The sequence below is a fragment of the Syngnathus leptorhynchus genome, chromosome 3, assembly GCF_054491065.1.
Source record: "Syngnathus leptorhynchus isolate UIUO chromosome 3, UIUO_Slep, whole genome shotgun sequence".
NCBI classification, from domain to species: Eukaryota; Metazoa; Chordata; class Actinopteri; order Syngnathiformes; family Syngnathidae; genus Syngnathus; species Syngnathus leptorhynchus.
The window spans coordinates 4,088,268-4,111,116 of record NC_141197.1 but is presented as its reverse complement, the minus strand read 5'-3'; the positions used below and the strand labels follow the sequence as shown (position 1 = coordinate 4,111,116).

Genomic DNA, 22,849 nt, shown 5'->3' with positions numbered 1-22,849 from the left:
TTATATATCGTTATATGGGTCTGTGGAATAATTAGAAATGCAAATCCTAATTAGATTCCTAATCCTAATTAGATTCTGTCCCGAACGAGTCAGACGGAGCGCGTACGTGGCATTGTTGACATGAAGGACGATCGATTGATTTAATGAATTGGAGTGACACAGATGGTTTTATAAACGTGTTATTTATGTAATAGTTATTAGAATAACTGAATATTACATCAGTTACATCATCAATGTTACATATGTTTTTTTTTTCACTTTATTGTGCATTTTATGGCTGGTGCGACTTATATTCCGGAGCGACTTATAGTCCGAAAATTACGGTAGTTGAGACGTTATGAATATTTCACATCACATTTATGTGAATCAAAATATCACAGATCTGGGTGTTGTCATCCATCCAACATTCTCCGCTTACCTTGAGTCAGGTTTTACAAAAACAAATCAAACATACACTTTCAGTTCATGTTTACAGTAAAACACAAATTGAACAGAATTAAACAATGTATATTTAAGCAAATGTAGCTTCATCTTGAAAATGTCACATAAAGACGGACAAATGAGTATCATCAAAATCCCAGAATGAATTTATAACAAAAAAATATTGGAACCTAAAGGGTGCATATACAGAAAGATCATGTAACAATACTCACAGGCATACCCCTTAATAATATTGAAAATAATGTGTATTATTACATATTTACAATATCAATAAACATAGATAGAAATGAATAAATAAATCAATATTAATATAAGGTCTATATTTGAATGAAAGTTATATTTGTGTCAATACATTTAAGTGAAACTCGTTGTATATTTAAGTGCTTCATTAAATTAAACGTGTGTTTTGAACTATATGTTTTTTATTTGAGTAAACCTTATGTCAGTGCTATTCAATTAGTCCGAGAGCCACATGGAGCCCAGAACCAATCGCCGACTATCCCAGCTTGTGGTCCAGCCCACCTGAATTGAATGGGGTTGATCTCAAATGACGTCACGTTCGCTCGTAAATATTCAACCGATGCGGACAGACAGTGTCCGACTGATCGTGCAACTACAGCTGCACGCATCATTTTGGAGGAGGACGACGTACCAGCAGCGAAATTCCAACACGGTTTTATCGCCAAACATAGTGTGGAACAACTCAAACGTTGGCTGACATGCAGAGGCCTCAAAGTCAGCGGGAAGAAAGACGTTTTTGTTTTGCGATAGCTCTCTCACTCCAGTAAGGCCCTGCAAGGTAACCTCGTGTTGCTGACCTTCCTGAAAATTAATCGACATAGTGTGGAATGTCGCCTTCAAGCCCCACCTCCAGGCCTGGCTCCAGAGGGGGGCCCCGGTGACCCATGTCCAGCCGAGGGAAAACTAGGTTCATATATTTTATTCATCATAAGCGGTCTTCTGAGCCGTGCTTTGTCTGGCCCCTCACCTAGGACCCTTTTGCCATGGGTGACCCTACCAGGGGCATGAAGCCCCAGACAACATGGCTCCTCGGATTATAGGGGCACACTAGAAGAAGTATAATAAGAAGAAAAAAAACTAGAATTGGCAATTTCTGGAGAAATTGCGTGTGAAGGCAAAGACACTTCACACTATTGTGGGTCTCGAATTAATGATTAAATGAAATAAAAATGGTAAATTAATTATGATGATGTTGAATGAAATAAATTATTAAAATGATGTGTTAAAATTAAATGAATGAATAAAGAATAATGGCCAAGTGAGATTCAAACCCACTCGGCAAAATGACTCACGTTGAATGTGCCATTCACTTACTGAGCTAAACAGCGACTTACTGTTGATGCGGTGGAATGATGCTATTAAATGAGAAATAAAAATGGTAAATTAATTATGATGATGATGTTGAATAAAATTAATTATTAAAATGATGTGTTAAAATTGAATGAATAAAAAATGAATGAATAAAAAATAACGGCCAAGTGAGATTCAAACCCAGTCGGCAAAATGGCTGAAAAAGTGTTGAATGTGCCATTCTCTACTTACTGAGCTAAACTGTGACTTCCTATTGAAGTGGTGGAATGATGATAAATCCTGAGAAATAAAATGATGGTTAATTATGATGATGATGTTGAATGAAATAAATTATTAAAATGATGTTTTTAAATTAAAATTAAATGAATAAATAAATGAATAAAAAATAACAGCCAATGTCAGATTCGAATCCACTCAGGGAAATGGCTCGTGTTGAATGTGCCATTCTCCACTAACTGAGCTAAACAGTGACTTAGTGTTGATGTGGTGGAATGATGCTATTAAACAAGAAATAAAAATGGTAAATTATGATGATGTTGAATGAAATAAATTATTAATTGGAGAACTTGCGTGTCAAGGTGAAGACACTTCACACTATTGTTATTCTACTTTTTATGTAAAAAGGAAAAAGGGAAAAATTTAAAATGGTGAATTAATGATGAGAAATGATGTTGAATAAATTAAATGGGTAAAATGATGTGTTAAAATGAAAAGCGGGAAAAATGAGTTTGGGAAAAAATGATGTTAAATAAAGGAGAAATGAAAATGGTAAATTAATGATGATAATGATGTTGAATAAAATAAATGGTTAAAATGTGTTAAAATTAAAAGCGGGAAAATTGAGTTTGGGGAAAAATGATGTTAAATTATGTTGAATAAAATAAATGAATGAATAAAAAATGATGAAGTTGCCCCGTTAATAAAATTATGATAAAGATGAGTTAGGGAAATAAATCATGATAAAAGTGGTATTGAGAAAGTTGCCCGATGCGGGTCTCGACCCCACGACGTTGGAAGTATGATGCTCTACCTACTGAGCTAACTTACTGTTGAATCACTGGAATTTGCTTAATGAAGGGCAAAATGGTAGAAGCACGCTAATGTGTAATAAGACGGCCAATGTAAATGGTAAATTAATGATGATAAATGATGTTGAATAAAATAAATTGGTAAAGGATAGGTAATAGGATAGATCGAGTGATTTTGATTGTGGTTGATGAGAAGTATGAACTGTTGCGTGTTGTGCGGGATGTCTGTTGTTGAGCCAGGAAAGCAAAGGTGTGGAGTTTAGAGTTGGTTCTCTATTGGCAAGATCTTGGGTTGTTTAATGGCGGCCAATACACACGGCACGGCAGCAGATGAAACAACAACTTCTGTCGCCAGGTCAGCTTGTTTTATACTGTCCAGAAAGGCCGGAACTTGTAACATGACCATTTCGTACCTGAGGCGGGAACTTGTCACATGACCATTTTGTACCTGAGTGTGGGGGGGCGTCACCCCCCTGTGTGTGTTCATCCAGTTGTGTGTGTTGTATTCGTGTTCTGATTGAGCAGTTATGTTTGCATAAAATAATATATGAATTGTACATATATGAGCATCATATTGTACAGAGATTGTCCACCCTAATAAAACATGTCCACATTGCTGTTGCTCCCTCTTCAGAACATAAACAGTTCGACACGCTATTGGATTTCATGCATTGCACGTACAGATAACATAAATGAATAAATACGTAAATGAAAACTCACTGCACTCAAGCAAGAGCAGACATAGCCATAGCTTTTCCCGTAAGATATATCCAATGGCCCAAGTCAAGTCGCAGCAACAAGAAGATTCATAACCAAAAAAAAAAAGTCAGGCAATCATTGTATACCCTCGATTATACTCAAATAAGTTTTTCTATAACTCATTTTGAATGTGCTGACAACGGAAGCGAAGAGCCATCAGTATATAGCTTTCAATAATTTGCCATCAAACTTGAAAAAGAATATTGAAGTAATCTGAAAGTTTATCAATGGATGTCCAGGATGTGTAACTTAATAGGTGTGATTGTGATGTTTTCACTTTAAACAAAGCTTGTACCTGACATTCCCATGGGCTAACGTGACAAAAACAATTTTGACAATTACCGGCATGCATTGAATGTAAAAAGAATGGACGTCAGAAGCATTAAACTGTTCGAAGCAATATTGAAATCGTCTCCATGGGCATCACTTCTGTTTGTTCTTCTGATCACATGACTTTCAATTCATTCACAGAACAGTACATGTGGACTAATTAACTTGAGAAACATCATTTTCATTTTTCAAAAATTGTATTCCAAAATTTTGTAGAGATTGCAACTGTCTGTCAGTGTGCATGTCTCGTTTGAGGGTGATTTGAGACCAAGATAGATGGAGGGAGAGAGAGAGAGAGAGATAGAGAAAGCAAGAGAGAGAGAGAGTGAGAGTAAGATTCTGAACCATTTTTCCTCACGGGGGGGCACGGCTGTGCTGGAACCTATCCCAGCTGACTTCGGGCAATAGGCGGGGGCCAGCAAATAAAGTAGACAAACAACCATTCACACTCACACACCTACAGTCTTCAATCGGCCTACCATGTGGGAGGAAACCGGAATATCTGGGGGAAACTCGTGCAAATACAGGCAGATCATGCAAACGCCACACAGGAAGACCGGAACCGGAATCAAGCATCGCTGTGAGGCGGATGTTCTAACCAGTCAACCACCGTGGCGCATATTTTACATATAATCTTTGGTAATTTAATGAATGAATGACATATTTCATAATTTTGATTCATTTCATTTCATCTTTAATTATTAATTATTATTATTTTAATTAATTAGACATTATGTAATGTGCATTTATTTGTGTAATTCCATGTTGAATAAAGAAATAAAACAATCAATTTTTGACATTCGTTTGTATTTATTTATTTATTCATTTATTTATTCAATTTTAGCACTTTCAGTCTTCCATAGTCCTCACATTATCTTGCAGCAATGTTAGGATGCACACAGAGCTTCCGATAAAGGTTAACACATGTTAATGCTCAGCAGTCCACGTGACATTTTATAATTTTTTTGCATCATATAGGCCAACTATGGGGCGGCTCGGTGGGGCACTGGGTAGCACGTCCGCCTCACAGCTAGGAGGGTGCGGGTTCGATTCCACCTCCGGCCCTCCCTGTGTGGAGTTTGCATGTTCTCCCCGTGTCCGCGTGGGTTTTCTCCGGGCACTCCGGTTTCCTCCCACATCCCAAAAACATGCTTGATAGGCCGATTGAGCACTCCAAATTGTCCCTAGGTGTGAGTGCGAGTGCGAATGGTTGTTCGTCTCTGTGTGCCCTGCGATTGGTTGGCAACCAGTTCAGGGTGTCCCCCGCCTACTGCCCGATGACGGCTGGGATAGGCTCCAGCACGCCCGCGACCCCCGTGGGGACTAAGCGGTTCAGAAAATGAATGAATGAATGAATGAATGAATGAATGAATGAATGAATGAATAGGCCAACTAAATGTAATCCTTTTAGCAGCTGAAACAGGTAGACTTTAATGTAACATTTTAATTTGACATTGTAGTCATAGCATTCATAAAAAAAATGCATTTGACCTTAAAGTCAAGTCAGTTTGGGGTGAGGTGGATTCATCTGATGAATTATTATTCCACGGATGTGAGATCAATCAGAAGACCGGGTTAAGACTTTCGGGGCACATAGGCTTCAGCTTCTACCAAAGTATTTCTAAATCTCTGCATCTACCTATAGTTGAACTCGAGTGTTGAACAGAAGTCCAAGTTGTTGTTTTTTATATTAAACCCACAAATTAGTATTTGGTGCGCACGTAGCTCGAAAACAAGAAACCCAGCTTCGATAATAAATATTTGGCAATTTGGGCGCATCGTTTCCACCAAGTTACCGTGCGGTCACTCAACTCAACGTTGAGTTCGTGCCTCATTTGACCACTTTGGCAATCGGCATCACAGCTTGTAAGATATCGCGTAAGTATCGATGAAGAACTTGTTAATACATTTACTTACACATGGTCGTAGAAAAAGCAAGCGACGCGGTGCCCAAGGAACTTCATTGTCAAACCCAATTAAATGACTGTCTTGGAATGCAATATGTCAATTGATTTACTCTTACCTTGGCGATTGCCTTTGATCCACTCGTCGTAAATCCTTGTCTTTTTTTTATCCAGTCTTTCTCTTCTCTTTTTAACTTGATGAGTTGTTTATGATACCAGATTCCCTCGGAACCAGGACAAACCTCCAAGGAAAGCGCTCCTATGGGAACGGCGCGAGCTGCACAGTAAAGGACACGCCAAACGGAGAACGGGCGGTGAGGAAGTGGAGACTTTAAACTCGATCTCTCGGCAAGGAACCAGCCTGTCTCCTCGCCGATATTCGATCTGAAGCACTAGACTGCCGGCCGATGAGGATCCGATTTGACTGAGCGCGCAGTAACATACGCACAGCAGTGATCTGGAAAGTTGGCGGGGATGGGAGGGAGGGAGGGTTTCAGACGAACCCCTCCGGATTATACAGGTGGATCCATGCCCGTTGATCATAATCTATTTTTGTCACCTCACACCTCAATTGGTAATTCTACATGTGGAACAGAGAAGACTAAAGGCAATGGCATCAGGCATGACTACACAGTTCTTTCCTAAGACAAAATGTAACAAGATAAAGTAGATTAATGCAATGAACTATTTATTTGTAACAAAAATTGTGCAACAGCAGCAATAAAGTGTATCAGCATTTAAATTCAAGTAAATTAGGATACAAACTTCTTAAAAAAAAATACAAATGTTGCAGCTGAAACTGCACTGGGCAAATATAGAAAAGGTGACCAAGCACACAGTAACCAACTATTAAAAGAAATAGTAAACATGTAAACATTAGGTGCCGTTTCACACCACTCATAACCTGCATTTAGAGCATCAATCTAAATGCTCATTTAAGCAGCAATGAGAAGTGCTCCCTGAAAACAATCTCTGCTTAGTCGAACACAAAAAAAAAAAAAGATTCAAAATTATTTCTAAATACTGAAAGTGCAGAGTGGAATTAAAAATAAAATATAGCATCGGGACAAGAGAATTAACAAGCGACTTGGTCAAATACAATAATCAAGCAATGTTAACATGTCTACATAGTGCAATCGCACCATTCATGGCCTGGTGCTCTGAAACTTGTGCAGTCTCACCCCCTCATTAATGCTCACTTAAGCAGCAATGACAAATTCTTTGTCAAGAAGACAAGCATTTCTGCTCTGTCTGCAGTCAGTCTGTTTCGCTTGTCATTCACAGTGTTGGAAACTGTGCTGAACAATCGCTCACTTTACACACTGGTGCAGGGGGCACAGAGATACTTTTTGGCAGTAGCAGCAAGATCAGGTAGCCGATGTTTGTTGGCTACCCAGTAATTGTATGGGCTGTCTGATGCAGTGATGGCTTTCTCAGCTAAATATTCATTCAGTTGAACTGCAGGGCTTGAGCTTCTTGCTGCACCTGCATCCTCACTCTCCTCCAGAATTTGCTCAAATGCTTCCATGAAACTGCTCTTGCTTGGAGCTGCTACTGCTTCTGCTGCAGTCTCCATCCGAGGGGCCTTCTCTGGTCGCTGTTAAGCCTCCGCTGCTCCTGCTGTGCTGGTCAAGCCCCTGTCTTCAAGCTCCTTCAACAATGCATCTTTTGCATGCTTGGTAGTCTGAAACAGACATAGAACAGCTTAGGTGTCGATAACTTTCATATTGCCATACTTGGTATCTGTTATATAAAAGCAATAGCTCACTTCAGACCGTGATATAACAATAATAAAATAAATTATATTTATAACGCACTTTATATTCGGAGGAATCTCAAAGTGCTACATGGCAAGTAAAAACAAGAATAAAAAGCAAGGACAAGTATAAAACAACTGGACGACAACCAGGATATAAAAACAGGAATTACAGAAATGCCAAAGTAAAGAGGTGAGTTTTAAGTCCGGTTTTGAAAGAGTCAGTGGATTGGGGTGCTCTTAGGTGGTCGGGGAGGGAGTTCCACAGTGTGGGGGCTGCATGGCAGAAGGCCCGGTCGCCCATGGTGCGCAGCTTGGTGTTGGGGACATGGAGAAGGTGAGAATTGGATGAGCGGAGGTTTCGGGTGGCAGATTTGGGGGCAAGGAGTTCTTTGAGGTATGGGGGAGCATGTCCGAGGATGCACTGGTGAGTGAGGAGGGCGATCTTATAATTTATTCGAAATTTGATGGGGAGCCAGTGCAGAGAACGGAGGATGGGTGTGATGTGGTCGCTTTTCCGCACCCTCATCAGGATCCTAGCAGCGCAGTTTTGGATGTACTGGAGCCTCTGGAGGCTCTTGCTAGGGATCCCGATGAGGAGTGCGTTACAGTAGTCTAGCCTGGAGGAGACAAAGGTGTGGACAAGTTTCTCAGCATCTGTCAGCATCTGATATGTTGTGATTATACCACAGCTAATAGCTCACGGCCTGTTGAGTATGTTAGCTTAAAATATCTTACCTGTCCTTATATCTTGGGTCCAACAAATTGGCCAGGGCGTACAGAGGCTCATGTTCTACTAAGTCAAAACGTTGTTTGACAGCTTGAAGCAGGGTCTTTTTCATCGTTTTAATGCCAGCATCTGCCTCGTCTTCCTTGGTCAGGATGCGCTTGAGGACAGTGATGGCTGGAATGACATCAGCAGTGGAGGCGGTGGATGAGCTTATTTTCCTGGTCAGCTCTTCAAATGGTTCCAAAACAGTGCAAGTTTTCTCCAGCAAGGCCCACTGGTTAGCAGTCAGTGTTGTGGGCAGATCATAACCCACAACATAGGCACCTAGTACGCGCTTCTGTTCCAGCAGACTCTGTATCATGAAGTACCTACTAGGTCGTGTTCCATCTTGTTCTGATGTCTTGTTGTAAGTGTTTAGGTTGCATTTGCATCTGGAGTTGGACGTCATATAGCCGTGAATAAGCAAGTGGAGAATGTTTGAAATGTTTCACAATCTGTCGGTCGTTTGTAATCGCATCGCTCACACTTCGCTGAGACAGTAGCTCCTCGTTAACAACGAGCTGAAGTGTGTGAGCAAAACAGCCCAAGCTGCACACTCCCATTTTTCCATGGCCTTTTTCATATTGCTGGCATTGTCCCTGAGAATGACATGCACTTTGTTGAGCGGAATATTCCACTTATCAAGGATTGCCTTAATGGCAGTCGAAATTGTGTCACCGTTGTGTGCTCTGGGGAAGTTTTTAGCTTGCAGCACGGCACTGCGAGGGGTGTGATTCCTGTCTAACCAGTGCACAGTTAAACTCAACATAGACATGGGGCACACCTCCAGATATCAGTTATGAAGTTCATGGCATCGACAGCTCTTAATTCTTGTGACAAGTGTTCGCACACTTTCTCATACATTTCTGACAGTGCGGTCTCCGAAAAAAACTTGCGCGATGGCAAATTGTACCGTGGCTCCAGGTGCTCAAGTAAACGTCGGAAGCCCTCGTTTTCAACAACACTCATTGGTTGTCCATCCAAAACCATGAATTCCAGCACTTTCTCAGTAATTCTCATAGCTTTTGCGCCGTCATGACCACATTCTACCATGGCGCCATTGGGAGCGTCCTCTCCAGCTGCATCGCTGTGTGGGGTGGTGGCTGCTCTGAGTACAACATGAAGGCCCTGCAGCGCATAGTGACCACTGCGAGTAAAATCATCGGGGCTCCACTCCCCTCCCTGAAGGAAGTTTACGCCTCCCGTCTCACCCGCAAAGCGGCTGCGATTGTGTGTGATGAGAGTCACCCCGCTCACTCTTTGTTTGTACTTCTGCCCTCTAGGAAGAGATACAGATGCCTGCGCTCCCGCACCACCAGACTCAGGGACAGCTTCGTGCTCCAAGCTGTCCGGATCCTGAATTCCCTCCACCCTCTGCTACATGACGTCCTGTTCTTTTGCGCTATGATCTGGCTGTCTGCTATTAGCGTGCTTGCTCCATTTTGCTGCTCTTATTTGTCTATTTATTTATTTATTGTTTATTATTTGGGTTATTTGCTTATTACTTATTCGTTGCTCGTGTCTGTTCGTTTTTACTCTTTGTGCTATTTGATGTGAGTGTTGTGTACTGTCTAGTAACCGTGGGACGGTGGGAAACGTAATTTCGATCTCTTTGTGTGCCTGGCATGTGAAGAAATTGACAATAAAGCGGACTTTGACTTTGACTATTGCCTGGGAATTTCTCCCGTCTTTGCAGTGCATCTGCTAACGTTAACTGCTATGTAGGTCCATCTCCCGCTCCCTTTGATCTGCTCAACTGCTGGAACTCCTGGTGCTTCGTTGCGTGGTGTTTCTGGAGATGCTTAATTAAATTGGTAGTACTATAACTGGCAGTACTACCACCACCCCTTGCAACATGAGCTTTGCAGACATTACAAACTGCCGTTGAGCTAGTTGGCATGTTCAGTTTAAAGTACCTCCACACAGCTGACTCTTTTGTTCGCTCCATTTTTGCATTTGTTTAGAAAACTCTCGTGGCATGCGGCAGATGTGCTGCTGACGTATGACGTATCCCGCGTCCCAATAGATTAAGGAAAGGATCGGCTCACAGATCGGCAGCATTTTCCGAAACCCGATCCATCTATTTTGTTGATATCGGGGCCAATATCCGATCCAGATATCGGATCGGTGCATCTCTAGGATAGGGTAGCATGTATACACTGGACTCTGGTCACTGGAGAATAATTAATAATAAGATATTACAACAATTTAAAATGTATGTATTTTTGTAGTGATATTTAGCGATCAGAGGGAATAAAGGAGCCTAAACATATGGCAACGTTCAAATAAGAGGTGTATAGAAAGTTCTGGTGCTGGGTACTCAGCATCATAAAAACTGTAATTGTAACCAAACCAATTCATCAACCTGAGAAAAAAATCTGTGAACTTAATTCCTCTCTCTTCCTTTTACTTTCTCTTGCTGTCCATATATGTCCCAGAAGTGGTTTAGTCCCCGCCTTTCCGGACAGTATAAAACAAGCTGACCTGGGGACAGAAGCTGTTGTTTCATCTGCTGCCGTGCCTTGTGTATTGGCCGCCATTAAACAACCCAAGATCTTGCAAATAAAGAACCAACTCTAAACTCCACATCTTTGCTTTGAGTCAACAACGGACATCCCGCACAACACGCAACAAAGGCAAATAATAAGTCACAATATCAAGCAATATACCAAAAAAACCATTTATTTTAAAGTGCACAAAAATTCACATCAGATCATGAAGTTATAATAACATTTCTCTTTACCACTTAGTTGATCACATATCAAAAAATGTCTAGTTTTGTCTTTTTAAACTGAAAATGTCTTCTTTATTGATCTAGTGTGTAGGTATAATTACATGCTTTAAATGTTTCTTTTATTGATTTAATGTGTGGATATAATTGTATGCTTATGTACTTTAATCAGTGAGGTGTGAGCATATCGGTTTTTGTAGCTAGGCGGGACTTTTTGGAACCCATCCATCCATCCATCCATCCATTTTCTGAACCGCTTAGTCCCCACGGGGGTCGCGGGCATGCTGGAGCCTATCCCAGCCGTCATCGGGCAGTAGGCGGGGGACACCCTGAATTGGTTGCCAACCAATCGCAGGGCACACAGAGACGAACAACCACTCGCACTCACACCTAGGGACAATTTGGAGTGCTCAATCGGCCTATCAAGCATGTTTTTGGGATGTGGGAGGAAACCGGAGTGCCCGGAGAAAACCCACGCGGACACGGGGAGAACATGCAAACTCCACACAGGGAGGGCCGGAGGTGGAATTGAACCCGCACCCTCCTAACTGTGAGGCGGACGTGCTACCCACTCCCCCACCGAGCCGCCTTTTTGGAACCCATTTTCTTCAATATAAAGAGAAATGTGCTTTCAGCGGTTTGCAAACATATTTTTTAAGGTTGTGTGAAACATATAATCATATCAATATAATATCTAGTATTGGAGTGCTTGTGTGGATTGGTGGGGGGTGAGGAATATGCAGGCACACTGCATGAACTTGTTTTCTTCTAAGAGTTATGGAACAGGGAGGCCCAGGAAGGGAGTACCAGACAGGGAGTACGGGATGGCACGGGACGAAGGGAGTACCGGACGATAACACCTCAAGGTCGGTGAGGAACGAGAACAAAGAACAACACCACGTCCAGGTGGTTGGGCTTCGAGAGGAAAATCCCCAACTCCTGACCACAGTGATGACACCTCGACGGGGAGGAGATGACCATCGACCAATCATCACACAATATTTTGCATGCTTTAATATTCATATTGTGTTTCTTTAAAACTGGGCAACCCGGAAGAATGTGTCGTCTTTTGGTGGTCACAAAAACGCACGAGTTTTAGTGTGAGGGACCCGGGACCCAGGCCTGTATTGTTAGGAATAAACAATTGGTAAATTTGGTCTGATTGATCTACTGGTCTTCTCTTTGACAGAACGAACTCGCAAAATTGTTAGGTGCGCCAGTGTGTGGATTGGGACATAGAAACTTGTGTTAAGTGTTGATCGCAATTTGGAGTCAGATCAATAGCTAAAATCCGTATCCTAACAAATAATATTACTCTTTGGTTACTTGAAACAGCTGCGTGAATGAAAAATATTCGACACAGCTCTAAATATGATGCAGTAGTTTTTATCCACAGCAAACTACAACTAATAATAATTTCGGGAAGAATATTTGAGACAGAATATTGTATAATAACTGATTAGTAATCAATAATTTATTAAAGAATGCATACTAAGAATGAATAGGTAATTATTTGATCATTATTATTCACTTTGAGGCAGCAGTGTAAGTGTTTTTTTCCGAATCCGTCGTATTATGACGGCGATCCATATTTGACATACGCGTTACTGTTCACATGTCAGTCTTTGTCACGTTCACAAATGTCAGTTACGTGTGGTCAGTAACGCATGACGATGACGTCACACCACCTGAAACCTTTATGACGTTCTTTTGCTTTTAAGGCATCTTCTCTTCAGAGCTTGTATACGCTTGGAACGTCTTTGTGCAAAGCTAGCGTTTGACCATCCATAAGAGTATTTGCTGCTCTTTTACAAAGTCAGTCAAACCACATCACGAATTAACAGACACTGATTGCTCGGGAGTTGGTTATCGGTAAGCTTAATTATTTACTATAATACTGTAGAAGTTTTGGTCTTTGTTGTCCGTCTACTTAAATAATCCCATGCCTACAGAATATTCAAATTGGAGTATTGTCCTTTATAACTATTGACTAAACAATGTAATCAATTGTAGCCCTAGAGTAGAAGCCACTGAGAGCTGCTACTGCTAATAAAAATTTTTGAACACTAGCATGCAAAGATCAAGGAAAACTTCCGAGTCATTATTTTGAAAAGGTAGATGGCTTGTCAAAATGGACTCAATCATCTAGTCGGGTGGTCTAATTTTGAAAGTGATATTTACAATAACAAGGCACAATTTGTTTTCGTCATTGAATCACCAACTGGAATTACAGTTTATCGTCAAACCTTTGGTCTAGAGAGATTTCTACAGGTTTTAATTTGTGTGTTCATGGTGATGAAAGATGGTTGCCCAATTAATGGTTCTGTCCAAGGTTGGTTTGTGCTGTATTTTGTGTGAGGATCTGATACATCTCCAACCAACTCTCACCAACCTTTTTTAAGTGTCTTCCGTAACAAATGCTGGAAGGCTACCAGTTTGATATAATTCTAAAGTAACCAATTTGATCAAATTACCTTTGATAACATTTTTATGATATTATGTGAAGACACTGATCGTGCTCATGATTTCTAACAATGACTAAACCAATGAAGTGCTGATGATTTATAACAATTATAAAACCAAATCTGCAAGTCTTCACATTTTCAAATGAACATTTCTACAACATGCCTGGAAAATCCACAACTACCGTAATTTTTGGACTATAAGTCGCTCGGAGTATAAGTCGCACCAGCCATAAAATGCACAATAAAGTGAAAAAAAAAACATATATAAGTCGCACCGGAGTATAAGTCGCACTTTTGGGGCAAATTTATTTGTCAAAATCCAACACCAAAAACAGACATGAACCAGCAACAACAGGCTAAACGATACGGTATGCTAACGTGACATATACACAAACGAGGAGCTGAGAACGGGCCTGACGTAACATTCAGAATTATTCAAGTAAGTATTACAAAATAACACGATTATCAAACCATCTGTGTCACTCCAATTCATTAAATCAATCGATCGTGCTTTATGTAAATAATGCCGCGTATGTGCCGCATATGCTGACGTCGGACCCGTTGTAAGCATTTCTAATTATTCCACAGACCCATATAACGATATATAAAGCATATTTCAAATAACTATCATATTACAACAATATTATCAAACCATCTGTGTCACTCCAAATCATTAAATCCATCGATCAAATTCCTTGTTCTTTATGCCAACAATGCCGCGCGTGCGCTGCAGAGATCTAGTATATAACTATATTGTAGCGTTAACAAAGTACCAGGACAGACGTGGGTTTGGTAAACGGCTCTTTATTTAACAAAACAAGAATTCAACGAGCCAAAAACTACTGAACTTCCAGCCATGGAGGTGAAAGAGAGCTCCATAAATAGGACTGGGCGTGCATAAAAGCCATGTCCGAGCCCCATCCACCGTCCCCGGACAGCCACCCGGCCGAGCGCCGGCCCCCGACTTCCATCCACGGAGGTGAAAGAGAGCTCTCGTCGAGAAGGACCGGGCGTGCGTTAAAGCCATAATAGTTTTTCAAACCATCTGTGTCATTACAAATCATTAAATCCTTCAATCTCTTCGTCCTCCGTGTCACTTACAAACAAAGCTGCTCATGATGCCTGTAGTACGTGTGGCTCTTCGTCATCGTCGTCATCCCGTGATCGAATCCTTTGCCCTTTATGTAAATAACCGCCGCGCGGCACGGGTGACGTCACTTGCAGTTCAAATGACAGTAATCCCTTGCTACATCGCGGTTCGTTTATCGCGGTTTCACTACATTGCGGATTTTTGGATTTTGAAAATTTGTGAAAAAAATCACATGTCGCCCCCCCCACACCCAAACTATGACAAAAAACGCGACTTATAGTCATAAGTCGCCCCAAAAAAACATGACAAAAAATGCGATTTATAGTCCGAAAATTATGGTACTAGTTGTAGGACGAGCTTGCCAGACTACTCGTGGTCCTTGGGGGCTAACTGACAAAACTATGTTGGTAGCCTTGCTCTGTTTACTACAGTATGCATCATTTGTTGACTAAATGAATTCAATCACATGGTTTTCACCTGTCCAAACTGTTGCTTTTTCTTTCAGAAACTCCTCTCCTTCAGGAAATATGGTGAGTGTGCATGGGATTATTTATTTCCCTTTGAGACTTTTGTTAAAATTTTTATTTCATAAACTGACAAGGCATATGGCGGGACTGTATTATTTATGAACCCATGTTAACAAGGTGCTGAAAACTTTCCATTGGAAACTTATATGTAGAGACACTTCCCAGTGAGGACCACTGAAAGGAATCAACAGATTAAGGGGATTTTACTTACGCAAACTATTGAATGAAAACAATCCATATTTTAACTCGTCTGGCCAATTGGGACAATAAAATTAACTTGTAAAGATTATTATTTCCTTATATTTTTATGCAGTACCACGAATCACCGTACCATTAATTCCCCTGGAAACTTTTGTTGTCGATTTTGTGGCCTTTTGGACGGCTTGTCCCATCAAGGGTCGCCACAGAGAATCAATTACTCACGTTTGTTAAACTGCGTAGAAAATCATTACCCAATGTGTTACCCAACTTGTAACAATATATTATATAACCTTAAATGGCCTTAACTTAATTTTCCCTCCTACAGCGTGAGTGTATCTCGGTGCATGTTGGACAGGCTGGCGTTCAGATTGGCAATGCCTGCTGGGAGCTTTACTGCCTGGAACATGGAATCCAGCCGGACGGACAGATGCCCAGTGACAAAACAATTGGAGGTGGAGATGATTCCTTCAACACTTTCTTCAGTGAGACTGGAGCGGGAAAGCACGTTCCCAGAGCTGTCTTTGTGGACCTGGAGCCCACAGTCATTGGTAAACTAGCTCATCTCTGAACTGCTGCACATCAAAACATTAACTTGTTTAATGCCAGGCCCCCTCCACCCTCCAAATAAAAGAACATATATTGTGCTAGCCAATTTAAAGCTTTATGACTGATCTTTCAAAGCTCACAGAATTTTATAATTTCAAAGTATTTTATAACTATCACAAAGAAATCACCAAATAGAAGATTAGCCTCTTTAATTCCAAAATATTTTTACCTCATTATTTTTTTTTTTTTTTAGTAATCAGCAGCAGAATATGATTTGGTTTCTATTTTGGTCCAAAAAAGCTTTTTGTAGTTTTTAGTGACGCCTCAAACATCTGTAGTTTTTTTGTTTATAAAATACCAAAAGAAACAGTAAAACGTTTTTTTAAACAAAATATTATCGGTGTATCAACTGAATCAAACGATTTGCACCCAATTTAGTACCGTATTTTTTGGACTATAAGTCGCAGGTTTTTTCAAAGTTTGGGTGGGGGGGGGGGCGATTTATACTCAAGAACCACTTATATGTGAAATTATTCACAAATTTTCCAAATTCAAAAATCCATAATGTAGTGAAACTGCGAAAAACGAACCGCGATGTAGCAAGGGATTACTGTGATATGAACTGCAACTGACGTCAGCGGCGCACACGCAGCGTTGTTTACATAAAAGACAAAGGATTCGATCACGGGATTTATGACTTGGAGTGACAGAGATTGTTTGATAAAATTGTTGTTTATAATTATATGGGCCTGTGGAATAATTTTAACTGCAATTGATGAGTCCCACTCCAGTGGCGCGGCGCACACACGACGTTGTTTACATAAAGGACGAGGATTCAATGATTTAGAGTGATAGATGGTTTGATATTGTTGTTTATATGATAGTTATTTGATATATACTTTATATATCATTATATGGGCCTGTGGAATAATTTTAACTGCAACTGACGAGGAGTCCGACGTCAGCGCCGCGACGCATACGCTTGTTGTTGTTTACAGAAAGGACGATGAATTCGATTGTGAATTTAATGTTTTGGAGTAACAGAGATGGTTTGAGAAACGTGTTATTTATGTTATAGTTATTTGGATAACTGTTAAAGTTACCTCAGGCTTAGTCGCAGCTCTTCGTTTGTGTTTGTTACGTTAGCATACCGTATCGTTTGGCCTGTTGCTCGTTCATGTTTGTTCTTGGTGTTGGATTTTGTCGAATAAATTCACCCAAAATGTGACGTATACTCCGGTGCGATTTATATATGGTTTTTTTCACTTTATTGTGCATTTTATGGCTGATGGCGACGTATATTCCGGAGCGACTTTTAGTTCGAAAAATACGGTAGTAATGTTTAGTAGTGTGTTCATGCGTCATGCAATGCACATGTACACTACGTACAACAGTTCATTTGTACTTCGAAATTTAAAGAAACTTTATCTCGTGTGACACCTCTGTCTTAAATTTAATGATATCACCACTGACGGTAAAAAGCTGATTGTAACGTAACGGTGGAATTCAGAGACATGCCATGTTCAGAAGCGTCCACGTTGTTTTGATAAATGGTGAACTCATCCAAGAGTTACTCACTGCTGCCATCTGATGGCTATTAGTGTTTTGCTTTTCAGTTTTCTTTCCCCATTACACCCCCCCAGAAAAAAAGTTCAATCTTGAAATTAACATTAAGTAAAGCTGAGGCACTGGTTTGTTTTCTTCAGATGAAGTGCGTACGGGAACCTATCGGCAGCTCTTCCACCCTGAACAGTTAATCACCGGCAAGGAGGATGCTGCAAATAACTACGCCCGTGGTCACTACACCATCGGCAAAGAGATCATTGACCTTGTGCTGGACAGAATACGTAAACTTGTGAGCACTGAAGTCAAGAATTTATGATTACAAAGACAAATGTGATGTTCAATTCATGTCCCTCCGTGTCACCAGGCTGACCAGTGCACCGGTCTTCAGGGATTCCTGGTGTTCCACAGCTTCGGCGGTGGCACCGGTTCCGGGTTCACGTCCCTGTTGATGGAACGTCTGTCTGTGGACTACGGGAAGAAATCCAAGCTGGAGTTCTCCATCTATCCAGCACCTCAGGTGTCCACGGCTGTGGTGGAGCCCTACAATTCAATCTTGACCACACACACCACCCTGGAGCACTCTGACTGTGCCTTCATGGTGGATAATGAGGCCATTTATGATATTTGCCGCCGAAATCTAGACATGGAGCGTCCTACATACACCAATCTGAACAGATTGATCAGTCAGATCACTTCCTCGATCACGGCTTCCCTTCGTTTCGACGGCGCCCTCAATGTCGATCTTGCAGAGTTTCAAACCAACTTGGTACCATATCCTCGTATTCACTTCCCTCTGGCCACCTACGCCCCCATCATCTCTGCTGAGAAGGCTTACCATGAGCAATTAACTGTTGCTGATATCACCAATGCGTGCTTTGAGCCAGCCAACCAGATGGTGAAGTGTGACCCTCGCCATGGCAAATACATGGCGTGTTGCCTTTTGTATCGTGGCGATGTGGTGCCCAAAGATGTAAATGCCGCCATTGCCACAATCAAAACCAAGCGCACCATCCAGTTTGTGGACTGGTGCCCCACTGGTTTTAAGGTGGGCATCAACTATCAGCCCCCCACCGTGGTTCCCGGTGGCGACCTGGCCAAGGTACAGAGAGCTGTGTGTATGCTGAGCAACACAACAGCCGTTGCAGAGGCCTGGGCTCGGCTCGATCACAAGTTTGACCTGATGTATGCGAAGCGCGCTTTTGTTCACTGGTATGTGGGGGAGGGTATGGAGGAGGGAGAATTCTCTGAGGCCCGAGAGGACATGGCAGCTCTAGAGAAGGATTATGAGGAGGTTGGGGCCGACTCAGTTGATGATCAGGGAGAGGAAGGAGAGGAATATTAAGACGTACAAAGGAACTAGATTGCAGGAAACAATGTTGTTTCCTCTGTGATCCTGAATGTATTTGCTGATTAGTTTGATTGTGCAAACCAGACAATTAGTTGGATCACTAAAAGTTAAATACCTTTAACGACATTCAACGTGCCTCAAGTTATCTGATCACAGTCGAGGAGGAGTCGGCCACTCATGGAGAGGACAACTGGTTGGGGGAAGAAAGCAGACTCTGCAGTCCCAATGCGGGGGTCGAGGGCCGACGAGTGCTAGATCACACTACACTACATTCCTTAGCTAATCAGCGTTGCTACACCCACTATCTCCCCTCCCTTTAGTGTAGCAACGCCTCTGCAACCAGGGCAACCAAGACATTAAAAAGAGGAGCACGTGGAGGAGGAACTCAGAACTGGTGGAGATTGTAACTGAGCTTCCTTTCTCTATCGTTCTCCTCGCGAGTAAACTCATCCTGGTTGTCTTCTCCTCTTCGTTCCAGCATGTGATTTAATGTCTGATCATATTCAGACCCAACAATAGGTCTTCAGCAGCTCCTGTGGCAGGTTGCACTTCCTAAGCTGTCTCAGAAAGTACAGCCTCCGCTGGGCTTTCTTTCGGACAGAGTCTATGTGGCTGGGTCATTTCAGGTCCCAAGAGATTGTGGATCCCAGGAACTTGAAGATGTCTGTGGAGAGAATAGTATTACTGTGGATAGTGAGGGATGAAAGTGGTAAAGGGTCTGAAGTCCGCTGTCATCTCCACGGTCTTGAGCGGGTTCAGCTCCAGGTGGTTTTGGCTGCACCAGTAGAAATTCACAAGTATACCAAACCAAACCATTTCCAATGCATCAAAATGACAATTGCTTTGCTGGCATGCTCGACTATTTTCTGTTAGTGTTAGGACCCAGATGAGGTCAAACATCTGTTTTATTGGATCCTGCTTGTGCCCATAGCAACACTATGTACCAGGTCCTCTTGTTCATTAATTTTCTCTCTTGCTTTCCTCCTTCAATCTATCTCTGGAAGCACATTAATCATTGTGGTCTCCCATATATATTGTCACCTCCACCTGCCCTTTCCTTGTACGCTTCCAGTGTTATGGTGAAGTGGGTCACTGGCAACTCCAGGGAAGCTTACTTTCACTTGAAGAGAATCACACGAAGGAGCAGGAGCTAACCAAAACAGGTTTTTTAAAAGAAGTTTGTTTCAGGTCCAAAATTGTTCCTCCAGAAGCCAGAAATGACTTGCAGTATATAAAAAGTGCTGCTCAGTGATAAATGCAGGATCCAAATCAGTAGCTCGCCAGAGTTGTTTGGGATGTATCATAGAATGTACATTAAAAGGTATACACACCACTGTTTGAATACCAGATTTTTTTTGTCATGTAAAAAGAGAATTGAAAAGACAAATTACAAAAAAATTAAACATTTTCATGAGGGGATGTAAAAATAAATATCTGAAATAATGTGGTTGAATAGTTCAATGAGAGTAATCACAACACATTTGCTACCATTTAAAGTGCCTCTGATCATCCATCCATCCATCCATCCATCCTTCTATCCATCAATCCCGGGTAAATAATTTTTTAACCTTGCCTAGGAATTTCTTTAAATCATGTAAAATCATAGTAATATTTTCTCTGTTGCAAATAACTTCTTTATTCTTCAGTTACTGAAGCCTTATTCAACTGCACATAAGTGTAAAACTATTGTAACACTGAACATTTTACTTTATGTGGAACAATGTCGATGCCTAGTTTGTCCGAATATTCATCGCATTTTTTTCTCAACACATCTCAACAGGAAGCTGTTGCCATGACACTACAGGGGTGACTGACAGTTGCAACAGTGCAGTGTGTGTCTGGGTGAGTATTTGCTGCATGTTTGTGTGAAGTGTGGACTCATATGTATGTGTCCTCTACAACTAGCAAACACCAACTGGGAGCATGGGGATGCCACAGAGTGTGTGGGTGAATCCTCTACCCTTATCCAGAGAACTCTTCAGCAGGGAAGCCGAAACTTTTTCCCCAGCCACTTCAGTCAGCTCATCCCAGGGGATATCAGGGTATTCCCTGGTCAGCCAAGAGACAGTCTCTCCAGCATGTACTGGGTCGTCCCTGAGGCCTCTTTTTGGTGCGACATGCCCGAAACAGCTCACCAGGGAGGTATCCAGGGGGCATCCTAATCAGATGCCCGAGCCACCTCATCTGGCTCCACTCAACATGGAGGAGCAGCAATTTGATTCTGAGTCCCTCCCGGATAACCGAGTTTCTCCTATAAACTCCAAATACATTTCAGATGTAGTCTTTTCTTAATTTCAGAAGCCTGAAGGTTTTGCAGTAACGCTGACTGCTATTTCAAACTGTTCATAATTTCAAAATTTCAACATTAAAAAAAAGACTAAAGTCCTAACATATCACTACTGCATAACTTCTCTGTATGATGGGGTTCTTTTGGTGATGAGCAGAATTGTATTTGCATCTATCGTAACTTAAATAAATAACCATAAAAAATCTCACAAGCGCATGAAGGGTAAATGTGTATGAAGACAATCTCTCTCAACGTTAGTTCTTTCAAACTTCCATCTTTTAGTCAGCAGTATTTTGAACGATTGACTATCGAGAACATGTGTCCGTTGCCTCTTTTTTTAGGGCAGCTCGCAGTTAAGTAAGGTTCAAACAAAACAAAAAAAGGAGGGAATGGCGTCTATATTATGATGCAGAAGGATTAATACCGTTGCTTAATTTGGAAACAGTTCCAGAACCTGCTGCAGAAACGGACAAATAAAGGAATCTTGGGATATGTGACATGATTTTTTTAGGGGGGGTGGGGGTATCAAAATCGCTTGTCTGTTATCCTTACTACTCACCAGAGTAGGAATATTCAGCAACGTGCAATGTGGTCAGTGTCTAGGTTAGAGCTTTTGGGGATTTTAAATGAGTAAACTTTGTCATCTAGTGGTTGCCTGCAAACATCACATGCACCAAAGAAGCAAGCATACCTAACACTCCAAAATTACCAATCCTTCCCAAGATGCGTGGGAAGCCAGAAACCAAGATGACCAAGCAGACAACTGTATTGCAAATACAATATTGGTGATTGCTGACCAAACCTGTTCAAAACCAGTCAATAAAAGAAGAAGGTGAAGAGTCAGCAACAGCAATGTGTACATGTTCTATTAGGGGAGACAATCTCTGTACAATGTGATGCTCATATATGTACAATTCTTTTATTATTTTATGGAAACATAACTGCTTTATCAGAACACGTTTACAACACACACAACTGGATGAACACACACAGTGACGCCCCTACACTCAGGTACAAAATGGTCATGTGACAAGTTCCCGCCACAGGTACGAAATGGTCATGTGACAAGTTCCCGCCTTTCCGGACAGTATAAAACAAGCTGACCTGGGGACAGAAGCTGTTGTTTCATCTGCTGCCGTGCCTTGTGTATTGGCCGCCATTAAACAACCCAAGATCTTGCAAATAAAGAACCAACTCTAAACTCCACATCTTTGCTTTGAGTCAACAACGGACATCCCGCACAACACGCAACAAAGGCAAATAATAAGTCACAATATCAAGCAATATACCAAAAAAACCATTTATTTTAAAGTGCACAAAAATTCACATCAGATCATGAAGTTATAATAACATTTCTCTTTACCACTTAGTTGATCACATATCAAAAAATGTCTAGTTTTGTCTTTTTAAACTGAAAATGTCTTCTTTATTGATCTAGTGTGTAGGTATAATTACATGCTTTAAATGTTTCTTTTATTGATTTAATGTGTGGATATAATTGTATGCTTATGTACTTTAATCAGTGAGGTGTGAGCATATCGGTTTTTGTAGCTAGGCGGGACTTTTTGGAACCCATCCATCCATCCATCCATTTTCTGAACCGCTTAGTCCCCACGGGGGTCGCGGGCATGCTGGAGCCTATCCCAGCCGTCATCGGGCAGTAGGCGGGGGACACCCTGAATTGGTTGCCAACCAATCGCAGGGCACACAGAGACGAACAACCATTCGCACTCGCACTCACACCTAGGGACAATTTGGAGTGCTCAATC

The 22,849-nt window shown here is 41.5% G+C and overlaps 2 protein-coding genes across 3 annotated transcripts in view; one reads left to right on the top strand and one right to left on the bottom strand.

Annotated features, from left to right (window-relative positions):
* Positions 1–6,395, bottom strand: part of shank2b (SH3 and multiple ankyrin repeat domains 2b) — a 236,034-nt gene extending 229,639 nt beyond the window's left edge. For both annotated transcript variants that reach the window (XM_085907072.1, XM_085907074.1), the window contains exon 1: positions 5,914–6,395. The gene's annotated coding sequence lies outside the window, so the exon portion shown is untranslated. The remainder of the gene's footprint in view (positions 1–5,913) is intronic.
* A 6,377-nt stretch (positions 6,396–12,772) lies between these two features.
* On the top strand, positions 12,773–20,126 carry LOC147058879 (tubulin alpha-1C chain-like). The gene is made up of 5 exons (XM_085906886.1): positions 12,773–12,922; positions 15,111–15,135; positions 15,659–15,881; positions 17,586–17,734; positions 17,810–20,126. Exons 2-5 carry the CDS (start codon positions 15,133–15,135, stop codon positions 18,785–18,787), a joined length of 1,353 nt encoding a protein of 450 aa, XP_085763012.1. The 5' UTR covers positions 12,773–12,922; positions 15,111–15,132; the 3' UTR covers positions 18,788–20,126.
* The last annotated feature ends 2,723 nt before the right edge of the window (positions 20,127–22,849 follow it).

Coding starts and splice junctions, on each gene's coding strand:
- LOC147058879 (XM_085906886.1), top strand. Junction 15,882..17,585: donor CCTGGAGCCCACAGTCATTG/GTAAACTAGCTC, acceptor TGTTTTCTTCAG/ATGAAGTGCGTACGGGAACC. Junction 17,735..17,809: donor TGGACAGAATACGTAAACTT/GTGAGCACTGAA, acceptor CCGTGTCACCAG/GCTGACCAGTGCACCGGTCT.